Genomic DNA, 25562 nt, shown 5'->3' with positions numbered 1-25562 from the left:
TTTGCATGGCTAAATCTATTGGTTACGGCCAACTCAATTTTCGTCCAGGTCGCTGAGATGTAAATAAAGTTCAGTTAGGGCACATGATCGTTGACGAGATAGTAAGTTAGGGTTAGGGTAAGCGTTAGGGCTAGGTCCAGGATTAGGGTTAGGGATGGGATTAGCGCTAACCCTGTTTACATCTCGGGATCTTTGACCAAACTTGAAGTTGGCCTTATTAAATAGATGTAACCCTTTTGCATGTCAATTATTGTTGACCTTTTGGTCTAGCATCGTAGAAGTGTGTTTGAATTTATATTGTGTGTAATTAGTTGGTTAATATTCATTAATTTGAGTTAGACAACCTCGAAAATGTCGTAATATTAAAAGATATTTTCAACTGAGTCTTTTTGGTAAAAAAAAAGATATTATGTGCAATACAACTCTTAGTAAATTATCTTTTATATCAAACAGAAATACGTGACATTGCAGGATTGTTAGACTTCCTTATAGACTTAAAGATACATTATGGGAGATTAGATAAAGAGCTGGCAGTTCTCGCTATAATAGTTACAAACTAGATAATGTAAAGGCAATTTGCTGAAAATTTCAGTCAAATTACTTCACTCTGAACAGCGATTTTAGCGATTGAATATTGGGGCTAGCCTAGATCATCACTACTAAAGTCGGTAGGATAAAAAACATAGTCTCGATTATCCATTTTTTAATTTAATTATGAATGGAAGTCGAGCAGCAAATCGGAACCTAATCCAATAAACATCGCAGGCTAGCGATGCCATCGAGAGTTAATTATGGTCTGAATAAGTTAAAAACAAAGACCTGCAATAGGCAGATTTAGCTCTTGCATAATGTATGTTTAATCGATATGTCAGCATATAAAATTTCGTATGGACAATATATTTATATAAGAAGGTTAAGAAACATAGGCGTACGAGCCAGGTGTGGCGGGGGAACAAGGGGTGGGGCACCCGCCCCCTAATTTGTGGGCAATCTGATTTTTCGGGCAGACGAGTAAAGTTGGGAAAACGAATTACGATATAATCTAATAAAACATCAATTTTACTCTTCTTTAAAGTAGCTAAGTCTCTAACTCAATATCATCTAAAATCTTCAACATTGAACACACGATTTGTTTGTCAAATTAAATCAACATTCATGTTGTGATCTTACCGGAAAAGGATGGGCTTTTGATATCCAATATTTAAGACCAAATAAATATTTTACCATTGGTACACGAATCGTGTACCATAATGCGTTTCAGCCCCAGTTGTATCAAAAGACTCGAGGGACGAGGCTAGACACATTGCACCAAATCAAACGGCGTATGTAGACTGGAATAACCAGACGCTAGAAATTTGCAGTCGCTTGAGACCGCTGGCTTATTTCGCCGAACATAACTGATTTGAAATTAGAGTAAAAACGGAAACTATTGAATGTAAATCAGTTTATATACATTCATATTACAGTATTATATGCGTTGCGACCCACTTTTGTCAATTTCTAGGTCTCAAATGTTAGCGATTTAGCTCCTTTAAATGAATACCGCGAATTTGTACTGAATTGACAATGGATTAAAACATTTTGTCTGGTGCCACTCTACTTTGTGCGACATTGTTCGAGCATCGATTATTATTTGTGAATGCAGCTGCAATAGTCGGCATAGAGTGGGATTTCAGTTGGAAAACCATTGTACAACTTTGAAGTTGCTTGACTAAGGCGCTAGAATAGCAGAAAAATGCATTGTGTCGGGGTTGGGGTTGGGGTGGGGTGGTGGCGCCCCCCATACGCCGTAACTCCACCCTGTATAGGTTCACGGGATATTGCCTGTACATAGTTTGCATTGGCCGAGAAAGTTCATCCAGATTTTCCGGCGTGGTTCTCCCTTGTCAGTGATGCAGGACGGAGGGGCTGACAAGGAAAGCTGTCTAGCCGTTCGGATGGGACGCAAAACCGAGGTCCCGTGTACACATTGGCGTGCACGTAAAAGATCCCTTGGCAGTTGGAATTGGATATAAGAGTAGGCCGTAGTGCCGCTGTCCGGGCAAAATTTCCCTCATAGCACACTGTATGGCGTATGCCCGTCTTCATTAGCCCAGGTTAGGAGCAGAACAGTAGGACGTTAAACTCCATTTCATTTCATTTCATTTCTGTATATAGTTGTAACTTTGACTAGGGATAAAAGCCATCAGATTGTATTAAACCCTGGAGAAAGTCATTAGTTGTATATTAAGTGAATCAAAGGTAATTACAAGTTGAACCCATGTTATCGCACACCAGATACTATAATTAGTGTGAGTATGGAGTAGTAGATAACAGTAATTCTCTTATATCTCCAGGGTTATTTTTAACTATAGAAATCTGGGTTGACAAATTGGGCATGAATTATCAACTATTTCAACCATTTGTTATGCTGATATGGACACATATCCAAATATTTCTACATCGTCACCCACGAATGTTATTTTTAGTCTTTCTCTACCTCTTCCTTTTTTCCCCTTTTGCATGGCGATTTTTGTTGACTTTTTGGTGTAGAATCGAAGAAAAGGGTTTGAAAATACATTTTCTGTCAGGTTTTGGTGAATATTCATGATTTTGATGCGGGAGGACACAAGAGTTGAGAGGTTGGTTAGGTTGAAATGTAGTGCCGAAAATTACATGTTTATTTATCTCTACCTCCAGCTTGTGTATCTGAAGTTTTTCATGGTGAACCTCACACATGCTTTGGGCAAGAGTTTGCCACATGTTGCCCCATCTGTGGCAGAAAGAGTTCTACTCAACAAAAATTTGGGAAAATGTTAGAGTCGGTCTAAGATACGAGAATTAACATTAAAGTCAGTGGGGAAATATTTAGTGATCTGTGGCCATATAACCAAACACACGAAGAACATGAATCATCAACTATTTGAACTACTGTTATGCCGATATAACCAAATTAATGTTGGTTGAAGTCTATTGAAGACCTGCGGAGCCACGGTGGCTAAGTGGGTAAGACGCTGGCTCGCTGGCCTGGAGGTCGGGTGTTCGATCCCTGCATTGGCCGAGAAAGTTCATCCAGATTTTCCGGCGTGGTTCCCCCTTGTCAGTGATGCTGGACGGAGGTCCTGACAAGAACAGCTGTCAAGTCATTCGGATGAGACGAAAACTCGAGGTCCCGTGTACATATTGGCGTGCACGTAAAAGATCCCTTGACAGTTGAAATTCGATATAAGAGTAGGGCGTAGTGCCGATGTCCGGGCAAAATTTTCCTCATAGCACACTGTATGGCGTATGCCCGTCTTCATTAACTCAGTTCTGAGCAGAACAGTAGGACGTTAAATCCCATTTTATTTCATTTCTATTGAAAACCAAATACCATTTGTATCTTAAAATCAATATTTGTTTTACAAATCAATATTTGTTTTATAAATCAGACATTTGTCATATCAGATTAGTAAATTGTATCTTTGATAACGGCGTGCATGATCATTGACCGCACTCACCATCATTGTGGCGTTCTACAGGTCCGCACTAGGCCTCGATTACCCGTCGGTGCCCGGATAACCTGACAGTGACGATAGCCTCGAAAGGTACGGGGATGATCCTGGGCCCGACGACGCTAAGGCCTGGACAGGTAGCTTATGGTTTTTAATTCACCAATTTTTTCCCCAAAAAATAAACTTACAGAATTCAATTTCAGTTCTACCACCCCACTAGGTATCCACATTCAGAAACGTCACCGGTTTTTATCTACTTTAAAGTAGCAAAATCTCTAACTCAATATCATCCAAAGTCTTCGACATTGCAAACACGAAATATTTGTCAATAAATCAACCGGGAAAAGACGGCTTCTGATGTCCAATATTTAAGACAAAATATTTTTTTTTATTGGTACCATAATGCGTTTCAGCGCCATTTGTAACAAGGGACTCGAAGAACGAGGCTAAACATATTCCACATGTCATATCAAACGGTGACCTCATATTCTTATCTGGAGAGCATGCGCAAATCGGTGTAGACTGGAATAACCAGACGCTAGAGATTGCCATTCGATTGAGACTTCCGACGTATCTCGCCGAACATAACTGATTAGAAATTACAATGAAAACAGAAAGATTGAATGTAAATCAGTTTATATACATTCAGATTACATTATTATGCTTTACGACTCACTTGTGTCAATTTCTAGTCCCAAATATAAGTGTTTTCGCTCCTTCAAGATCAAGTAACATTGTATTTTTTTTTTATTACTTTGTAAGAACAATTTTCTTTTGAAACATTACTTGGCATAACCCCAGGCCGTTGTAGGCCCATAGGCATCTGGACAGGTGTGCCAGCAGTCCCCTCTCACGAGCCCTGGGTGTATGATTCATTTTTTTATTTTTGGATTTTTAGGACACCGTGGGCAACCCATGAAGCTGATCCGGCGGCCTTACTTCGCGTGACGTGTACATACCAGACCCCATAGTACACTGTATGGCGTATACCCGTCTTCATTAGCCCAGTCGGATCAGAACAGTTGGACGTTAAACTCCATTTCATTTATTTGAAATCATAAAAATACCATTGATTGTGAACTTCCACAAGACCCTAATAGTAAGTGCAGGGAGACTGCAACACACACAATTACACAAAAAACAAATCTACGGATAAGACACAATGCGCAGAAATCACAAACAAACGTACATAGCAGATTAAGTTACTTTTTCACTGTATCATATATTAGATATTTACAGTGGTATAATATACTCTCCAAAAAAAGTAGGGGATATTCAGAAACAATACAAAACTGCGGAAATGCACTGCTGTTTTTATTAGAGGTAACCAGTGTATGTCAATAACAGGGCGGCTTATCTGACGTCAAAAGTAAAAATGGACGTTTTTGATTTTTGGCTTAATAATGAGTAATTGCTCCACTAATCCTCAGGCATTCAGCAATTCGTCGTGGCATGCTCCTAATCAACCGTCCAACCACGATTTGGGGCAATATAACCCACTCCTCTTGCAGTGCCACGGCCAATTTTTTGCAGTGTTTTCGGTTGACGTAGACGTCGATGAACACGTCTCCCGATCAAATTAAACGTTACACACTAAAGCAAAGATACGCTAAACAGTAAATCTTATGCAAGGACCGATAGGAAAGCAAACATGGATAGATAAACTAGCACGCGGCAGTTTTCATCAACCCTTCGTTGAAGTGTCAAATTTGACAATGAACCCCTCCCACATGTATGACGCTATTGCGTGTCGCACGGGCAGCTCAGTGGTTCTGTTGGAGCGATAAGTTCTTAATCTGTGAACAAACTCTCAAAGCAAGCCAAGTTTCCACGACAATTTATCATATCGCAACCTGCATTTCAATATCCCCTATATATTTTTTGAAGAGGATATATTTTCACTGTATCGTATACTAGAAGAGAGAGAGAGAGAGAGAAATGGGGTTTAACGTCCACTCGACACAAACTAGGTCATTTCGGGACTAACATATGGTTTAATTTTATTTCAATAATTCGCTTGCGCGTAGGGGTCATTAGCAGTGGGAGGAAACCGGAGGACCCGGAGACAACCCACGAGGTTGGACAGGCGACCCTACTCCTTGTCACGTACAACCGGGGATTCGAAACCACGCCAGTTGACTCAATGACAGGCTTTATGATACAGCACGCAGATGCTACCCATTCAGCCCCCCCCCCCGTATACTAGATATTCACTGTGGTATAATTTTGCACAGGTTATTATTTTGTATCTTAATGTACAAAAAAATCCCCAAATTAGGAAAAGGTTAATAATAATTAATGGCCATAAATTACACAATAATTAATCCATGCATGTATAATTTAACGTTTAATTGAAACATACACCATGCATTAATACACATGTATGTCAAGTTGTGCACTAAGAAGTTTAAAGAAGCAGTCCTAAGTATCCACATATTCCTGAAGCAATGGTCCGAGAAATCTCTCTCTGCCCATTGCTGGATTGGCTTCTGATACTTGAGCTTTTGAGGGAGTGTGTCTATCCTCCCGTTCAATCAAATCTATCCCAAGTACAGCAACATGACAGCCCTTCGTTTATTATTGGGTCTTCCCTAAAACTTTGGACAGTGATTTAAGTTATTTTAAAAAATACGGTGAAAGTATTCTTCGTCTCCATACAGTATTGTTTACATTGTATTCGTGTTGTATTTGTCACGCAATTAGTTTTTCTGTAATATTCTGCTATGCACTGGTTAATTGGGTATAATAAAATCGTGAGTCATGCCGTAACGTTATGTAAACATATTTGGTCCAATTTGGAGCTTATTTTTACGCAGTTAGCTATTGGTTGTTAAACGGACTATTAACCAGTCATAATTTAGAACAGAAATTTGCTTCCATTAAAGCAGTGTTTAGTAGGATTAGCTCTAACCAAACGAAACACTGCGAGGAGTATTAAGTATCCATAGATACAAATCAGTTTACGTATGCAAATTAAAGCTAAATTATGGGAGATTAGATAAAGAGTTGGCAGTTCTCACTATAATAGTTAAAAACTAGATAATGTAAAGGGAATGTGGTAAAAATTTCAGTCAAATTGATTCACTCTGAACCGAGAATTCAGCGATTGGATTTTCCGCCTAGCCTCGATCATCATTACAAAAGTCGGTACGATGAAATACATAGTCTCGATTAGGATCCTAATCCAGTAAATATCGCAGGCTAGCGATGGCATCGAGAGTTGATTATGGTCTGGATAAGTTAATTAATGTCTAATTTAGATAACATTTCATGCCTAAAGAAAGACCTGAAATAGGCAGATTTAGCTCTTGCATAATGTATGTGTAAACGCAGAGGTATAAATGAAATGAAATGGGGTTTAACGTCCTACTGTTCTGCACCGACTGGGCTAATGAAGACGGGCATACACCATACAGTGTGCTATGAGGGAAATTTTACCTTTACAGCGACACTACAGCCTACTCTTATATCGAATTCTGTCAAGGTTTCTTTTACGTGCTTATCAATGTGTACACTGGACTTCGATTATACATCCCATCCCAGCGATTATACGTTATATCTTGCCATGCCTTCTTTCCTACCCCACTGACAATTTAGGGCGAACCACACCGATGAACCTTCCCGGTCAACGTAGGGATCGAACACGGAACCTCTTACTTACTGAGTCACCGTGGCTACGATTACAAGAACAAAGCATATAATAATAACTGAATCCTTCGTGAGAAGGGGTGGGGGTGTGATTGTCGCCGAATGGTTAGCACGTGCGTGCTGTATCATAAGGTCTGTCATTGAGTCAACTGGCGTGGTTTCGAATCCCGGCCCGGTTGTACGTGACAAGGAGTAGGGTCGCATGTCCAACCTCGTGGGTTTTCTCCGGGTCCTCTGGTTTCCTCCCACTGCTAAAGACCCCAACGCGCAAGCGAATTATTGAAATAAAATTAAACCATATGTTAGTCCCGAAATGACCTAGTTTGTGTCGAGTGGACGTTAAACCCGATTTCCCTATCTCTCTCTTTCGTGAGAAAAGTCGATTACAAATCCTGGTATTGCTCGCAAGGGCGACAACTACTTGCTCGCTAATAATAAAAGTGTGAGTGGAAGAGAAATTTTCCGATCAATTTCTGCGATAATCAAGTCTAGCAGTGTAAGTGGTATGAAGGGTAGAAGGCAACGATTCCATCATGCTGCTTGCTGTTCGCCTGCTATAGTCTTCCTAGTCGTCAATATCACAACCATTGGCTCGACTTACGATCGATAACTGAACGCCAAATAATACAACGCGGTGTTTACCATTTATCATTCCTCACTCCACTAACAACTGTGTCATGGTCGAACGATAAAGGTGACCCAATTTGTACTTGAAAAGGAATGAAAATCCTGGCGATCTGCAGGTGTTGACAAGCTGTGAATGACTAGAGAGGACTGTGGAAGTTCTTCGAGTAGAATAACGATAGTTCCAGATTGATCTTGCGTTTGTTCCGATGGGATGTTAGTGATTCCTAGTCGATTCTATTTTTAAATGGACAACTGGTGATTTCAGCGCAGGTTATATATATTATAAACAGAAGTGAACCAGATTCGAACCTTCACCACTTGTGTTTATATATAATGATGATGTCGACAATATCTGGAATAGTTCTACTAGTCGTATGTTTGGGTAAGTACAAGGGAGTTTTACCATTGTAAACACCATAACATCGATATCACTGTATCATTCTAGAATACGCGACACGGAATGCCTGTAAACAATCGCAGTGACAACAAAATATGGAACTACGGCGAAACAGATGTTTTAAATAACAGATGTCCCTCGCTAATTTATTTATTGTCAGAATTATTTATTATTCAACTTGGTGTCGAGAAACATAGGCGCCATTTTTACGTAGGTTGAAACAACAACAATGAGTGGTTGTATGACAAGATTATAATGCGCAGACATGATTGTGTTCATGTCGAATGGCCGTTGATTGATTAGAAAAGTGAAAATGAAATGGGGTTTAACGTCCTACTGTTCTGCTCCTATACTGGGCTAATGAAGACGGGCATACGCCATACAGTGTGCTGCGAGGGAAATTTGCCCGGGCAGCGGTACTATGACCTACTCTTATATCGAATTCCAGCTGTCAAGGGATCTTTCACGTATACGCCAATGTGTACACGGGACCTCGGTTTTTGTCCCATCCAAACGACTGGACAGCTGTCCTTTTCAGGCCCTCCGCCCTGTATCACTGACAATTTGGATGAACTTTCTGGATGAACTTTCTCGGCCAATGCATGGATCGAACACCTGACCTCCAGACTAGCGGAGCCATCCTCTTACCCACATAGCCACCGTGGCTCACCCGTATATTATTTAGAAAAGTAACCGAAATGATATGAAATGACGTGGGGTTTAACGTCCTACTTTTCTCGACAAGTGAACGAATATACAGTAATATTAACCCGTTTCAAAGACCATATTCTTACCATAACCCTTGCTTTCAGCGAAGTAAACGAATGTAACATGGAGCGGCAGCTTCATGTTGATTTTTGCAAAGTAGACGAATATAGAGTAACGTAAAACCGTCTCCAACCCATTGCTTTTTGACCAGTAAACGAATGTTACATAGGTTAGCAGTTTTTAAGTAGAAACCCTTGCCCTAACTCTTTATGTTTGACAACACGAATATAATATAGATAGTTTCACAGTGGAAACCTTCGCCATAACCCGTTTTGACAACTAAAAGAATATAGGTTAGCAGTTTAACAGTGGAAACCTTCGCCCTAATTTTGATAAATAAACGAATATAACATGGTTAAACAGTTACATAGTAACCTACAAACCCTAACCCAAACCCATTCGGTGCAGAGAAGTAAGAAGTTCAAACCCATTTCAGTTCCCAGAAGGGATGGGGGGGGGGGGCTTGTCATTAAAAGTATAATGAATCGGATAAAGGGGTGTTTATTGTATTACAGAGCTACAAATGATTTTCTTTTCAGTGTTGATTAAATTAATTAAATCATTTCTAGTTCAATCAAAACTAAACTTTATTTTTTAAGTTAAAAGTAATATAGGGTGAGTGGGGTGTAATGATTCTCCAAGATCCAATCCGCCGGGGAATGCTCACTAGTCGGCGGGTTCATTAGTCCACCGATACTTATTATAGGGGTTGGGTTAGGGTTAAGGTGCACTAGTCGGCGGTTTCATTATTCCACCAATATCTAGGGTTTGGGTTGGGATTGTGTTTTTTGATACCCATATTTATAGTATTTCTTATAGCGGTGGACTAGTGCACCCGCGGACTAGTTCACTTAGTTTTTTCAACTATGAATTTTGTGGAAAGTATGGAGGTGATTTATTTTTTGTTTATATTCAAAGATTCATGCTCCATCTCTTTCAGTATAAAAATAGTTTCGATTTGGTGTGATTGTCTATTAGATTATATGGATCGTGTTTAAAGTAAAGTACAGGCAATATTTCCCACATGCCCGGCATTAATCATTTTATGATATCAAAATGTGCTGATTTCTAAAGATTTCTAATGAAAGGTTAAATATGTATGTTATTGTTTATATTGTTATTGAATTTGAGATGTAATGAAAAACTGTGACTTTTTTTCCTGTGTTTTTTTTTACCTAGGCAAATTTGTGACTTTTTTACTGTGACTTTTTTTCCTGTGACTTTTTTTCCGCGCACCTCAATCCGCCACTCAAACCCATTAACAACCCACTGATCAACGTAAATCCTAAACCTATTAACAACCCACTGATCAGTGTAAATCCTAAACGCCCCAACTAATCGGATGCTATGTGATGTGTAAACAATCAGGTCAATAAATACAGATCTAGGCCGTGTCTAGACATTACATTACTGTAATGTCTGTAAATAGTTGGGGGTCACGGTGGCTAAGTAGGTAAGACGCTGGATCGCTAGCCTGGAGGTCGCGTGTTCGATCCCTGCATTGGCCGAGAAAGTTCATCCAGATTTTCCGGCGTGCTTCCCCCTTGTCAGTGATGCAGGACGAAGGGCCTTGCAAGGACAGCTGTCTAGTCATTCGGATGAGACGAAAAACCGAGGTTCCGTGTACACACTGGCGTGCACGTAAAGGATCCCTTGACAGTTAGAATTCGATATAAGAGTAGGCCGTAGTGCCGCTGTCCGGGCAAAGTTTTCCCTCATAGCACACTGTATGGCGTATGCCCGTCTTCATTAGCCCAGTTCGGAGCAAAACAGTAGGACGTTAAACCCCATTTCATTTCATTTCTGTAAATAGTGGGATAAATATCCGGTGCGGCCAGGACATTACAGTATCGAGTATCTATTAGTCTCCAGAGAGAGATAGACTCCACTCGGCACAAACTAGGCCATTTCGTCACTAACATATGGTTTAATTTTATTCCAATAATTCGCTTGCGCGTAGGTGTCTTTAGCAATGGGAGGACACAGGCGACCCGACTCTTTGTCATGTACAAGCGTGTAATCGAAATAACAGACCTTATGGTTAAACCACTAGATCCACCACCATCACACACCCACGCCTACACATGATACCACTGCGGGCCGAGATCACAAAGTCAGCAAGGATATTTGTCGCTAAGAGCCCGCGACATCGGGGACAATATGTCAAATTCACCCAAAAAACAACCCTCTGTGTGCGCTGACCCTTCTGCCAGAAACCATCTTTCAATTGTCTTTCTGGAAATATTAAATATCTAGACAAACGAAATGTTGGTGTCCACAATTGTATCTTAAAGGGACAATGACACTCTTGCTGGCTTGACAGCTCCAGAAAATAAATAATAGCCTTATTCTAAGTATTAGATGTTTATGTGTCCTACCTGTTGTGTAAATTATCCATTACATCCTATTTTACTTGTCCAGAGGGTTCGATAAAATTTTTAAATCCAAGTCATATTTGAAAAGGTTTACGTTAGGGTTTTCAAATCATTTAGTTGAATTTTTCCAATTTTTTAAATTAGGTGTGTTAAGATGAAATTTGTATCATCAGTTAATTGGAATATTGTAAAATAGTGCAATTTTTTGACTAGAATAAAGATTGGGACATATTATTCAGTTACAACAAGAGTGGTATTGAGCCTTTAAACAAATGCACATAACCGTATCACTGACATGTTAAAACATTTCTTCTCGACATTTTGCTAGTCTTTTATTTAATGATAATAAAAAAAGGCTCCAGCCTACCAAACACAAAACCAGATTACAAAAGCAGCACGAAGTCATTGTGTAAGGTAAAAGAAAAACTAATTATAGTTTGTGTTGTGTATGAATTGAGTTGATCTGTTTAATGAAAACGGTCCAAAGATCAATACCATACCGTACAGGCAGGTTTATTACTGGATTCCTCTATAAGACATTTTCTGCTTTTCTAAACACCTAAATAATCGATAATATTGAACTGGTTTCTAAGCGCTGTGTGTTTACGGTACCATTAGAACTATGACTATAGTGAAGCTTATATTGTACATGACCTGAACGACACAGGCAGAGCAAGCAAGCAAATTATAGGATTATTATAGCACTTGTCGTGTGCAGGATAGCTTACGTTAGGTTTAGAGATTGCAATAATGTCGAATGATATTGTCCATTAATAGAATCACGAACAATGGTCTATCAGCAATGGGTGGTTGGGTTGTCGAGTGGGCTAACCTTTTTGTCATAAGAGTGGTTTGGATCACAAACATATACGTGACAAGGTGTAAAGTCGCCTGTCTAACCGCGTAGAATTTCTCTCCGGGTCCTCCGGTTTTTATTTGTATGGTTACGTCTGAAATACGAACTGTGGCGTTTCAGTCCACTATTTAGCAATATTAAACTGTTTTGCACGTAAATATTTTGCTTGCCAAACCCATCTCTCCGACAGTCAAGGGAGCCACGGTGGCTAAATGGGTAAGACGCTGGCTCGCTACCCTGGAGGTCGCGTGTCGATTTTCCGACGTGATTTCCCCTTGTTAGTGATGCACGACGGAGGGCTTGACGAGACCAGCTGTCTAGTCGTTCGGATGGGACAAAAAACCGAGGTCCCGTATACAAATTGACGTGCATGTAAAATATCCCTTGGCAGTTGAAATTCGATATAAGAGTAGACCATAGTGCCGCTGCCGAGGCAAGATTTTCCTCATAGCACAGTCGGAGCAGAACAGTAGGACGTTAAACCCCATTTCATTTCATCTCCGACAGTCAAGGATTAAGTATCACCTGTCACCCAAGACCAACCCTGATATTACCTTGTTATTTTGGTAGCTAGGTAAGAACGTATTCTGTAACTATAGATTCATACATTATGTACATGGTCTGGAATCAACAATGACGTCATGATGTTCGATATTAATATATAAGTGATGTACGAGGAAGTTGCCATAACTAATTGTGTCTTGTCACTCGCGTTTGATCCTAACCTAGTTACTAGTCTGTAATAGGTATGATCATGTAGGTCGATTGTGGCATGGAATCAGTTTAGTTGTTATAAATCTCAGCCGATATCTACCATTATGGTGTTCACACTAGCCTCGTCCAGGTGTTGTCGCAATAGTCCCAAATCCTACTGAACTAGAGTCTAGACTTGACTAAAGGAAGAGAGAGAGAGAGAGAGAGAGAGAGAGAGAGAGAGTTTAACGTCCACTCGACACAAACTAGGTCACTTCGGGATTAACATATGGTTCAATTTAATTTCAATAATTCGCTCGCGCTTAGGTGTCTTTAGCTGTGGGGGGAAACCGGAGGCCCCGGGGAAAGCCCACGAGGTCGGACAGGCGACCCTACTCCTTGCCACGTAACCCCAGGGAATCAAAACCAAGCCAGTTGACTCAATGACAGACGTTATGATACAGTGCGCACGTGCTAACCATTCGGCCATCCACATCCCCCTCTTCATAAGTATGTGTTATATTTTATTGAGCCAGTGTCGTTACTATACCTACTGCGCCATCCCGGCAAAGACATATCTGTTACAAATAATTGAGCAGACCAACAAAGAACCCTGACAATCCAGTTTAATATACGAGAAAAAGAATAGCTAAATCTATTTGTTAAGGCCAGCTCAATTTTTATCAAGTTGCTGAGATGTAAATAAGGTAAGGGTATGTGATTGTTGGCGAGATTGTAGGTTAGGGTTAGGGTACGCATTGGGGCTAGGCCCAGGATTAGGTGTGGGATTAATGCTAGCCCTGTTTACATCTCGTAACCTATGACGAAAATTTTGCTGGCCTTATCATTTAGCACTAACCAGAAAGAATGATAAATTATACAAAGCTAGTATATTTATTAGAATGTTACAGCAGAGTCTAGTGGAATATCGATCGGTGATATATTTATAGTAATAATGGTTGTCGATACTAGTACTAATAATAATACTACTACAGCTTCATCTAACATCTCATCAAACCACAATCATACTAGTATTATCTATCATCACAATACATGACACCGACAGTTGGTGAATCTGGTTTATTCTGGGAGTCGTACGGCGGCCTGTTAGTGCCATACGTTAATTCTACCTTTTTCTTTTAATTTATCTCATATGAAAAATCGCAGTGAAAACTATAATAAATAAAAAAACCCATGAAAAACCTTTCTCCGCGGTGGAAGCAAGGAGTCGGGGGCCTGTTTCACGAAATTTTATCTAAGATAAAATCCAAATTCTAGTAATTTGATTGGATAATATTAGATTGATTTTAGTGTTTAGCCAATCAAAATTGAAGAATCTACTAAAATTTGGATTTTATCTTTAGTTAAAGTAGCTAAGTCTATAACTCAATATCATCCAAAATCTTCGACATTGAAAACACGAATTATTTGTCAATTTAAATTTACATTGATGTTGTGATCTTATCGGGAAAAGATGGGCTTCTGATATCCAATATTTAAGACAAAATAAACATTTTACCATTGGTACACGAATCGTGTACCATAATGCGTTTCAGGCCCATTCTAACAAGGGACTCGAAGAACGAGGCTAGACAATCAACAAGTCATGTCAAACGGTGACGGCATATTCATATCGGGAGAGTATGCGCAATAAATACTATGTAGACTAGAATAACCAGACGCTAGAGATTTTCATTCGATTGAGACTTCTGACATATTTCGCAGAACGTAATTGATTTGAAATTAGAGTAAAAATGGAAACGATTGAATGTAAATCAGTTTATATATATTCTTATTACATTATTATATGCGTTACGACCCATTTGTGTCAATTTCTAGGTTCAAAATATTAGCGACTAGCAGGATACCCGGCTTCGCTCGGGGGTCATAACTCCGAAACCGGAAGTGGTAGACTAACGCCACCTGGCCTATGTCACTCCCCGGTCCGAGCTACCCCTATACCCCAAATTTCAGACTCGGGGCAGACCTAGTGTAGCCGCCAACCCAGAACAGACCGGCTTCGCTCGGGGGTCATAACTCCGAAACCGGAAGTGGTAAACTAACGCCACCTGGCCTATGTTACTCCCCGGTCCGAGCTACCCCTATACCCCAAATTTCAGACTCGGGGCAGACCTAGTGTAGCCGCCAACCCCGAACAGACAGACAGACAGATACCCGGCTTCGCTCGGGGGTCATAACTCCGAAACCGGAAGTGGTAGACCAAGGCCACCTGGCCTATGATACTCCCCGGTCCGAGCTACCCCTATACCCCAAATTTCAGACTCGGGGCAGACCTAGTGTAGCCGCCAACCCCGAACAGACCGATTCGCTCGGGGGTCATAACTTCGAAACCGGAAGTGGTAGACTAACGCCACCTGGCCTATGTTACTCCCCGGTGCGAGCTTCCCTTATACCCCAAATGTCAGACAGTGTAGCCGCCAACCCCACACAGACAGAAAGACAAACAGAAAGACAAACGACAGTCACAAATATTAGTATAGATTTAGCTCCTTTAAAATTTCGTGGAACAGGTCCCTGAATTATTGCCATTTTAAGGACTTCCGGGAAACGTTTTGCTCGCGGTGCTTTCATGCGTATAGCCGCGGCAGCTCAGTAAGGCATGGCTTAATAACAACGGGGTCCGAAGTTTCATCCCAGTATCGGACTGTTCCCTGAGATTATCCAGTACAGTTACCTCTTGTTAGTGTTGTAGGACGGAAGATCTGGCAAGAAACTGGGTTTAGCCGTTCATATGGGATCACGTGAAAGGACCATCAAAATCACCACTATCATGGCCCGATTGCCCTTGTAGGACACTGCTTGGTATATGTCCGTCATCATTATCGGCTTTGGGGCAGATAAATGAGGTTTGGTTTAAACGAGATATGACAACATCCTCCCTACACGCCCTGTCTTTCACATAAGAAACTAAATATATTTCAAAGTTTTTGTTTGCCCACAATTTTGGAGGAATCGTTTTCAAAACTTTTGGTTGGCGACAATTGGGAATGCATTTGAGCGCAATCATTTTGCTCGATCCGGAGTTATGGCCCTTTAATATATAATATATTAGAATGCAATCTCTTTTCGGTAGATGACCATTGGGAATGCACTTGAGCGGAATCGCTTTGTTCGATCCGGGGTTATGACCCTTTAATTAACTTAATATTAGGATAATAATTATTTTCGGTAGAGGACAATTAGGATTGAATTTGGCGCAATCGCCTTTTCTTTCCACGCTTAAATTTATTGTAGGACACGTCTCTTTGTTATTCATTTCCATAAAACCCATCGCGTATCTCTGCTTTAAACACTTGACTGATAGACCGTATTCATTAGCTATATTTTATTAATGCAATAATCGCTGACAATGTTCGGAGAATTTGCATGTCTGTTCTTGTACAACAAATTGCCACCGATATGTTTATACCATTAAACAAATTAATTTTCCAGATGTGGTTGTTGATCAGCGTGCCGAGGAGAGAGAGAGAGAGAGAGAGAGAGGTGTTAACGTCCACTCGACACAAACTAGGCCATTTTGGGACTAACACATTGTTAAATTTTATTTCAATAATTCGCTTGCGCGAGGGTGTCTTGGGCAGTGGGAGGAAAGCGGAGGACCCGCAGAAAACCCACGAGGTTGGACAGGCGACCCTACTCCTTGTCACGTATAACCGGGGAATCGAAACCACGCCAGTTGACTCAATGACAGACCGTATATGATATAACACGCCCCCCCCCCACCCCCCGTCCCCGCAGCATGCCGAAGATGTAGATAGCTAAATAAATGTGTGAGCCACGCTGGCTCGCTAGCCTGGAGGTCGGGTTTCGATCCCTGTATTGGCCGAGAAAGTTCATCCGGGTTCCGGCGTTGTTTCCCCTTGTCAGTGATGCAGGATGGTGGTCCTAACAAGGACAGCTGTCTAGTAGTGCAGATGGGCCAACAACTGAGGACCCGTGTACACATTGGCGTGCACGTAAAAGATCCCTTGGCAGTTGGAATTCGATATAAAAATGGGTCATAGTGCCCGCTGCCCGGGAAAATTTCCCTGATAGCACACTGTATGGCGTATGGTCGTCTTCAATAGCCAAATCAGCGCAGAACTGTAGGACATTAAACCCCATTTCATTTCATTTCCATTTCTAAATAAATGTTACTATGTATGTTTATAGTCTGTCCTAATACACAGATTATACCACCATCATCACCAACAAACCACCTCCCAATGTTTTAATATTATTATTATTATTTTTATTATTATTCCAGGTGTATGTGTGGAAAGTAAACTAACATATGGTTGCTATGGACCACCCGGATCACCGTGTACCAAACACACTCTATCTTGTGACAAAGGGGAGGTAATTAGCTTGACAGATAATTTGGGCGTCATAACGTTCGCAAAGAAACGGAACTCGAGCACTTGCGAGCCAGTGTTACAAGATGAATGTGACAAAAATTCATGCTGCAAACCAGGCGATGACTCCAAACCATCCGACGTCATGGCAGTCAGCGAAACGGATAAAATACTAATTTATAACCAATGTTCTAATAAAGAGTCTTGTACGATTACCTCCCCTTATAAACATAATTTAGATTACAATTATCTACAATATTTTTATTTCTGTATGCTGGGTAAGTATATATTTATCTTAAATCATATAATCCTACGTTTATCTACAGTCCCGGACTAAGATGACGAGCATCATTATCTTGGGCTATAATAAGGGTTGGTTTCCCCTTGTCGGATGGAACGAAAAACCGAGGCCTATATACACATTAGCGTACAAGTAAAAGATTCTTGGCAGTAGGTATTCGATATAAGAGTAGGCCGTAGCGCCGCTGTCCGGGCAAAATGTGCCTCGTAGAACACTGTATGGCGTATGTCCGTCTTCATTAGCCTAGTCGGAGCAGAACAGTAAGACGTTAAACCCCATTTCATTTCATAACTAGAGCACGTATGTCGGTGGGTTCGTTTTGCCAACTGGTGAATAATGGCTTAAATCTCTTTGATCAAGATTCAAGACTTCAATAAAAATCAGAAAGATACGTCCTGATTTAATGGGAGGAAAAATGTTTAAATGATCAAATATTAATGTAGACTGTAGAGCAAAATCACACAAAGTTCGCTGCCGTTTATTTATTTAAGGTTTAAGGAGCAAGAAGTACTAGAATTTGGCAAAACGAACACATCGCACGTTTCTCTATTCTAGGAGTTACAGAGAGAGAGAGAGAGAGAGAGAGAAATGGGTTTAGCGTCCACTCGATACAAACTAGGTCATTTCGGGATTAACACATGTTCAATTTTATTTCAATAATTCGCTTGCGCGTAGGGGTCTTTAGCAGTGGGAGGAAACCGGAGGACCCGGAGAAAACCCACGAGGTTGGATAGGAGTTACAGATTATGGAACTTCTAGTCTAGTATTAAAGAGCTAAGCTAAGTCTCTAACTCAATATCATCCAAAATCTTCAACATTGAAAACACGATTTATTTGTCAAATTAAATCAACATTCATGTTGTGATCTTACCGGGAAAAGATGGGCTTTTGATATCCAATATTTAAGACAAAATAAACATTTTACCATTGGTACACGAATCGTTTACCATAATGCGCTTCAGCCCCAGTTGTATCAAGAGACTCGAGGGACGAGGCTAGACACATTGCACCAAATCAAACGGCACATGTAGACTGGAATAACCAGACGCTAGAAATTTGCACTCGCTTGAGACTGCTGGCTTATTTCGCCGAACATAACTGAATTGAAATTGTAGTAAAACGGAAACTATTGAATGTAAATCAGTTTATATACATTCATATTACAGTATTATATGCGTTGCGACCCACTTTTGTCAATTTCTAGGTCCCAAATGTTAGCGATTTAGCTCCTTTAACCAATATGCGAATCGAGCTTATGCTAGGTTCCCACTGTCGTGCGTTGTGTTACGATAGAGAGAGAGAGAAATGGGGTTTAACGTCCACTCGACACAAACTAGGTCATTTCGGGACTAACGTATGGTTTAATTTTATTTACATAATTCGCTTGCGCGTAGGGGTCTTTAGCAGTGGGAGGAAACCGGAGGACCCGGAGAAAACCCACGAGGTTGGACAGGCGACCCTACTCCTTGCCACGTACAACCGGGGATTCGAAACCACGCCAGTCGACTCAATGACAGACTTTATGATACAGCGCGCGCACGCTAACCATTCAGCCATCCAACCCCCCGTGTTACGATAGGATTGTTCCTACTGAGACCACGATCTGCAGCGTGAAGATACGTTCGGATACGTTTCGATACGATCCACACGATTGCCACGACTGACCTCAATATATTTATAAGACTCGATAGGATCATCACGATTACTCGACGATTAAAACCACGATTTCAATCGTAGCGCGAATCATGATAGTAGAAACCTAGCATGGGAATTACTAGTGCGATCGGGAAAATGCTTTTAGATTAGAGGTTGATACCTACATACATGTATTATATAACTAGAATAATGAGTATGAAATACAATGATTGGAAATTATACAGCCGATCTTAATAATTACGTACGTTGAGATCGATCAGTGGCATCCCGAAGATTGATTACGCTCGGGGCAGATTCACGTACAGGATCTATGTCCAAAACCAAACCACAGATGTAATAAACATCTGATATGTGCAGATACGTTCGAATACGCTTCTATACGATCAACACGATTGCCACGACTGACCATAAATGATAAGACCTGATAGGATCACGGCGATTACTCCACGATTAGAACCACGATTTCAATCGTAATAGTGGGACAACAGCATTACCAGAAAATGTAGCCGCAAACCCCAAGGAAATGTAAAATAATTTCCTGAATTTTTACCAGAAAATTAATTGCAGGTTCCAACGTGAATAACATAACAGATAAACAGAATACGACCCACTCCCGTTCCGGTTTCCTGTATTTTACTGGTCAGACCAAACCATCATCACATCTTACCTGTTCCTGTGAAGTAACCAGTCCTGGCAAGATAAACGTCATCAGCTATTTCACCAATCTGTCCCCAGACACCTGCTCCCGTGTTAAAATATCCTCCCAGAATCGCCAGCTAGTCAAGTGTGAGGACAAAGGCGGTGCCCTTATTTTCAACAAATGGTTAGATCAAGTTAAAGAGTCGATTACCATAGATTTCGATGACTTCTCAGCCAAGAGAACAGATACTTTATGGTTCGAGTTTGGTCCGGGTAAGTTGTCAAAGTTCTCAAAACAGGGACCAAATGCAAACGATACAGTAACACCCTTTGTGTCATGGAATTAGAGTTTATTTCGCCGTCCCGTCAACCAAGCAGTGGTTTTCGCGAAAAATTGGTATTTGGCAAAGAGTAAGCATATGTATACATCAAAGGTTTTGTATTTTCTTCATTGCATTCAAAAGCTAAATATATTTATTAAAACAAGTTTTAAAGGACATCTGAAAGTTGAAAGTTGATAATTATGTTGTATTTATTTTTTGAAATGCATTATAAAGTACTGACTTCTTTCGTTTCAAATTAAATAGTACCTTAAAATGTATTTTAGCCTTTACAACGACTGTATCCTGTCAACAAATGGGGTTATAATAGATTCGGATCTTTATTACTTTATAATCATATTGCTGAACCAGAGTCAAACATGCTACAGGCGAGCAGTTAAAAATTAATTCGGATCGCAAATTTCCGCAATTTGATAAAAATACAAATCTATATTTCGTTTTGTTTTATTATACTTTCGATGGCCTCTACTACATGAAGATCTCATCAGTTGTAGTGAAAGATCGCGTCAGGGGTCATACGAACGGATTTTGATCCTATGACTTCTGCTTTTTGATTAGCCAATCAGCGTTGATGTTTCTTAGTGGGACAGAGCCTAAAAAAAGGTTAAATTCTCAGAGCACGGATTTAGAGGCCGGTGAAGCCGACCGCCCGCGAGCGCCGCAGGCGCGAAGCGCGTCGGCTGGAGGTCTGGCCTCCCCCAGAAAATTTTGAAAATTGAGAGTTTGAAACCGGCATCTGTGGACTATTCTGGTGCAGTTTACATAGGAATTTATTTTGTCGCGAGCAGCTTTTTTCGCATGAAAACTCAGCACTAGGACGACAACACACACAGAAGATTTTAAGAAAGGTTGTACTTGCCCCGGGGTCGAACTGATCTGATCTAATCTGTGCAACTGACCACACCACAAGAACACAAGAAGAAACACCCAATTAGGGGTCAGGAGGCATCGCTGACTACACTTTTTTCGAGCACTACACCATTTTTCAGAGCACGGTTTACTTATTTTCGAAGCACGGATTTTTCATTTCGAGGCACGTTCGTGCTCCAAGGCACGTTATTTTAGGCCCTGTAGTGGGATACCCGCGGTTCCGTGCGCCACACGCCAAGAACTCGTCGTAACATACCCAAGCTCCCGTGTATAAGTTGGCGTGCACATAAAAGATCCCTTGACAGTTGGAATTCGATATAAGAGTATGCCATAGTGCCGCTGTCCGGGCAAAAGTTCCCTCCCCTCATAGCACACTGTATGGCGTATGCCCGTCTTCATTAGCCCGGTAGGAGCAGAACAGTAGGACATTAAACCCCATTTCATTTCATTAGCCTGGTAGGAGCAGAACGATAGGACTTTAAACCCCATTGCATTTCATTTCTTACATAATGCATCTTTAACTTGTGTTTTCTGTATTTCAGAACGAGACAAGGAATTAAATATCAACTGTACTGGATGCATTCATATCAACTCAGGTAAAACTATATTAAGATACATTATGTAAGTTTTAGATACAGAGTTAGCCATTCTTGCTATAATAGTTCGAAAACAGATAATGTAAAATGAATAATTTGAAAATTTTATTCAAATTACTTTATTGCGAGGGAAGATATTAGCATTTGAAGGTTTGACAAGACGTGTGCAATAATTTCAACCACCGTACTGGTTGTTCGAATGTAAGTTAGTTTCGCTCCTCCAATTTTAGCTTAAATCAAAATATGGCTGAACTGTTCTAATCTATTTAATATCGGAGAACTCCGATGCCATCGAGAGTTGATTATGGCCTGGATAAGTTAATTAATGTCTAATTAATAATTTAGATAACATTTCAGGCCTAAAGAAAGACCTGCAATAGGCAGATTTAGCTTTTGCATAATGTATGTTTAATGCTGCAACATTATTTAACCTTTATAAACAAAACGAAATGAAATGAATGTTTAGTTTCGAACACTATTCTCTATTAGTAGTAGAAGGCCACGGTGGCCCAATGAGTAAGATGTTGGCTCGCCAATCAAAAGGTTCCTTTGTAGACCGAGACAGTTCATTGGGATTCCAGCATGGTTCCCTCTTGTCAGTAGTGTAGAATGGCTAGGGACAAGGTATAGTCGTTCGGATGGGACAAAAAGAGGTCCCGTGCTCGTAAAAGATCCACAGACAATTAGAATTAGCCTATGAAGTTCGTTAAACCAAATTGCATTTCAATTGTATCGAATACAGCAGTTAGTACGAAATGTCGATCAGTTCCATGTGACCTCTGAGACCGTAACCTCTGTACCTGAAATGTCCGTCAGTTTGGAATTTATCCACATGACCCTTTTAAGTCACGTGGACAATTTTTAAACGTCATCGGAGCAGAACAGTAGGACTTTAAACCCCATTTTATTTCAGACGAGTTATTTGCCCCTGAGTTAGAAATCGGAATCAGACCAGTTATTTGATAATCTCGCTTACGAACATGGACTTGACAGACTTGTCATAGCTTGATGTTATTTTTGAAATATTTTCCACGTTACAGGCGTCTGTGGTTTAAACCCCTGTTCATTTCATTGTCTGTTCCGTCAGGGGGAATGCAGACGATCTGTAAAATACCTACATGTATTTTGAGTACAGGCCCATAACTAGGCGGGAGTGGGGGGGGGGTCGCTCTCCCTGTGATAATATTCTCGACCATAAAAACAATAGATTGTTCTTCAATTGCACAGCACCCCCTGAGAACACTTCTCGTCCCCCTCGTTGTTCTGAGCTAGTTACCGCCATGGGCTCTGTTTCTCGAATTCTTAACTAAAGATAAAATCCAAATTTTAGTAGATACATGTACTTCAATTTTAATTGGCTAAGCACTAAAATCAGTCTAATATTATCCAATCAAATTACTAAAATTTTAATTTTATCTTAGTTAAAATTTCGTGAAACAGGCCCCCGTTTGAGTATGGAAGAGAGGTCTAGGCTATTTATTTATTCCATGGTTTGTTTATATATTTCAGGCCCAGCTTTAACCCCTGCTGGTTTTAAATTGGGAGTTGCAACAATTATAACTATCATAATACCTCTTCTAATCGCAGGCCGCCATCTTTGATTTGATTAATCCATACGCGTGTATTGTTGTTGAGTCCCCATGGTGACCTCGTTATTCTAGTTGGTTTACTCATATTTCATTCATTCATTTAAAGCTGCATTATGTAAGATTTAGATAGACATTGATCGTTCATAATATATTATTGTAGCAACGGTACTTGACAACCGGGACTAAGTCTCGATTATCCATTGTATCATTAAAGTTTTAAATTTCGCGCGTGTGATGCGAATAAATGTCTAAATAATAATTTATGTAAGATTTGAGCACGAAAGAAACACATGCAATAGGCAGATTTAGCTCTTACATAATGCAACTTTAAAGTTAAGCCGGTCTCGTACACCGTCATGTTGGATCTCAAAGACATCCTGCGAAAAGACAAAAACGCGTGGAGTATGAAAATATCTGCGATAAGGGTTTTGTCCAGAAACGATAGCTTAACATATTGCAGACATCCTGGTGTATCATGAATCGTGGCGACGGAAGACAATCGTGGACTATCCCTTTAGCATTTTCACCAGGAGTATCTACTGGAGAAAGGGAAGCAACTGATGGCGAGTAAGGTTTGATTTATTTTTATCTTCCAAATTCCAGAACAATTGTTCTCACATCCACCAAGTTAATGACAGTCGCAACGTAGTCGATGGTGCTCTGCCACGATTAGCTCTGCCAATGTCATGATTAGCTCGCCATGATTAAACAGGACAAAGTATGAAACCGACTTAACAAGCATACAGCTACAACCCCTCGCCTTTTTGGACCAGGAACTGATCTTCTTCTTGTTTGTGGTTGACGCTCTTCGAAAAAGCCTAAGGCTCAACCAATTCAAGGCCGATCGACATGAAAATTAGCATGCTTGTTCTTTGAACATCGATGTGGGGAATTAGAGTTTTGAATTTCATCCAACAACATGGTCAGTTCCTGGTCCATAGTAAGATCGTACTTGGTTTTTTTTAAATCAGAAAAATATATAATTACTAGCTCTGATAGGGAATCCAGTCAAATTATCCGGTAAGAAATATTTAAATTGATATTCATCTTAAAGTCATGTGACCTTTTAAAATTACAAACATCAATATTTTACCATTACCATAAAAATACCTTATGAAGAGCTGACTAAAATGACAAACATCAATATTTTACCATTACCATAAAAATACCTTATGAAGAGCTGACTAAAATGACAAACATCAATATTTTACCATTACCATAAAAATACCTTATGAAGAGCTGACTGTTCTTGCTATAATAGTTCAAAAATATATAATGCAAAATACATATATTGGCAATTTTATTCGGATTGCTTTATTCCAACCCAAGTTATCATTGTTTCTAGTGTGCATTGGTTGTTTATTATTGTAACCGTGGTACTGGTATATTCGAGTAATAGTCTCGCTTCTCCAATTGAATTTAAATAGTTAAATGACCGAACGGTTCTGAATGGCATCGAGGTTGAGTATGGTCTTGTCATGTTAATACATGTCTAATTAAAAATTTATATAACATTTAAGCCCAAAGGAAAAACCTGCAATAGGCAAATGTGGCCCTTGAATAGTATCTGTAATGTTGATATGGATAAGAATTACACACTCCCCTTCTTTGTAACTGTTAAATAATTAAGAATATAAATTGCGGGAAGAATGTGATCCCAAAGGGAAGTAAAAAGATTTAGTAACCTTATATCAAATCATTTCAAGTGACATGGTCTAATTCAAGAAAAATATGAAATGCACAGCGTTAGGCGTGTGCTGTGTAACTCCTATATTCATCAACTAAATCAAAATGGTGTCGTATTTGATATTCAGTTAAAGGGACGTAACTCTACCAAACTTTCTAGAACTACGTACCGGTATTTAAGGCGAGGCGGTTGTAGCCTGGCTATTTATAGCATCAGCCGAATTAACGGCTATAAACGTTTCTTTTTACAAAAGAAAACATCATTGTTTTATTATGTTACTCATTTCAAATCATATTTTGTTATATTTTTATTATGCTAGAAGCCGCCATATTGTTGCAAAATGAATGACACCATACATTCGGAGATAAAGCTATAATGTTTGTCAATTGTTGAACATATTCTAAATGTTGTTTTTGGACTAGGAACTGGGAAAATTGGTTCGAAATCGACGCTCATCTTGTTCTCTTTCTTGAGGACGACGCCATTCTAAAGATGGCGGCGATGATGCTTGGTTCCTGGGCCCTTATTCACGAAAACTTAAACTAAGATACAATCGAAATTTTAAGAAATATGCAAATTGATTTTACTGGTCAGCCAATCAAATTGCAGCATTTCTTAAAATTTAGATTGTATCTTAGTTTAAGTTTTCGTGAATAAGGGCCCTGGTCCATGTAGTACTATAGTATTTGTT

General features: G+C 40.0%; 1 protein-coding gene across 1 annotated transcript; it reads left to right on the top strand.

The window, feature by feature from the left end:
- Positions 1–7738: 7738 nt before the first annotated feature.
- LOC126810269 (uncharacterized) lies at positions 7739–24524 on the top strand. The gene is made up of 5 exons (XM_050535299.2): positions 7739–8130; positions 17105–17470; positions 19717–20061; positions 21542–21595; positions 23105–24524. Exons 1-5 carry the CDS (start codon positions 8082–8084, stop codon positions 23194–23196), a joined length of 906 nt encoding a protein of 301 aa, XP_050391256.1. The 5' UTR covers positions 7739–8081; the 3' UTR covers positions 23197–24524.
- Positions 24525–25562: the final 1038 nt, after the last annotated feature.

Source organism: Patella vulgata, chromosome 2 (assembly GCF_932274485.2).
Source record: "Patella vulgata chromosome 2, xgPatVulg1.2, whole genome shotgun sequence".
NCBI lineage: Eukaryota > Metazoa > Mollusca > Gastropoda > Patellidae > Patella > Patella vulgata.
This window is presented reverse-complemented; position numbering and strand designations above follow the sequence as displayed.

Excerpts from the sequence above, each read along its gene's own strand:
- LOC126810269 (XM_050535299.2), top strand. The coding sequence starts at position 8,082 with ATGATGATGTCGACAATATCTGGAATAGTTCTACTAGTCGTATGTTTG. Across the intron at positions 17,471-19,716 it reads TTTTTATTTCTGTATGCTGG|GTTCCAACGTGAATAACATA; the intron begins GTAAGTATATAT and ends AATTAATTGCAG. Across the intron at positions 21,596-23,104 it reads ATGCATTCATATCAACTCAG|GCCCAGCTTTAACCCCTGCT; the intron begins GTAAAACTATAT and ends TATATATTTCAG.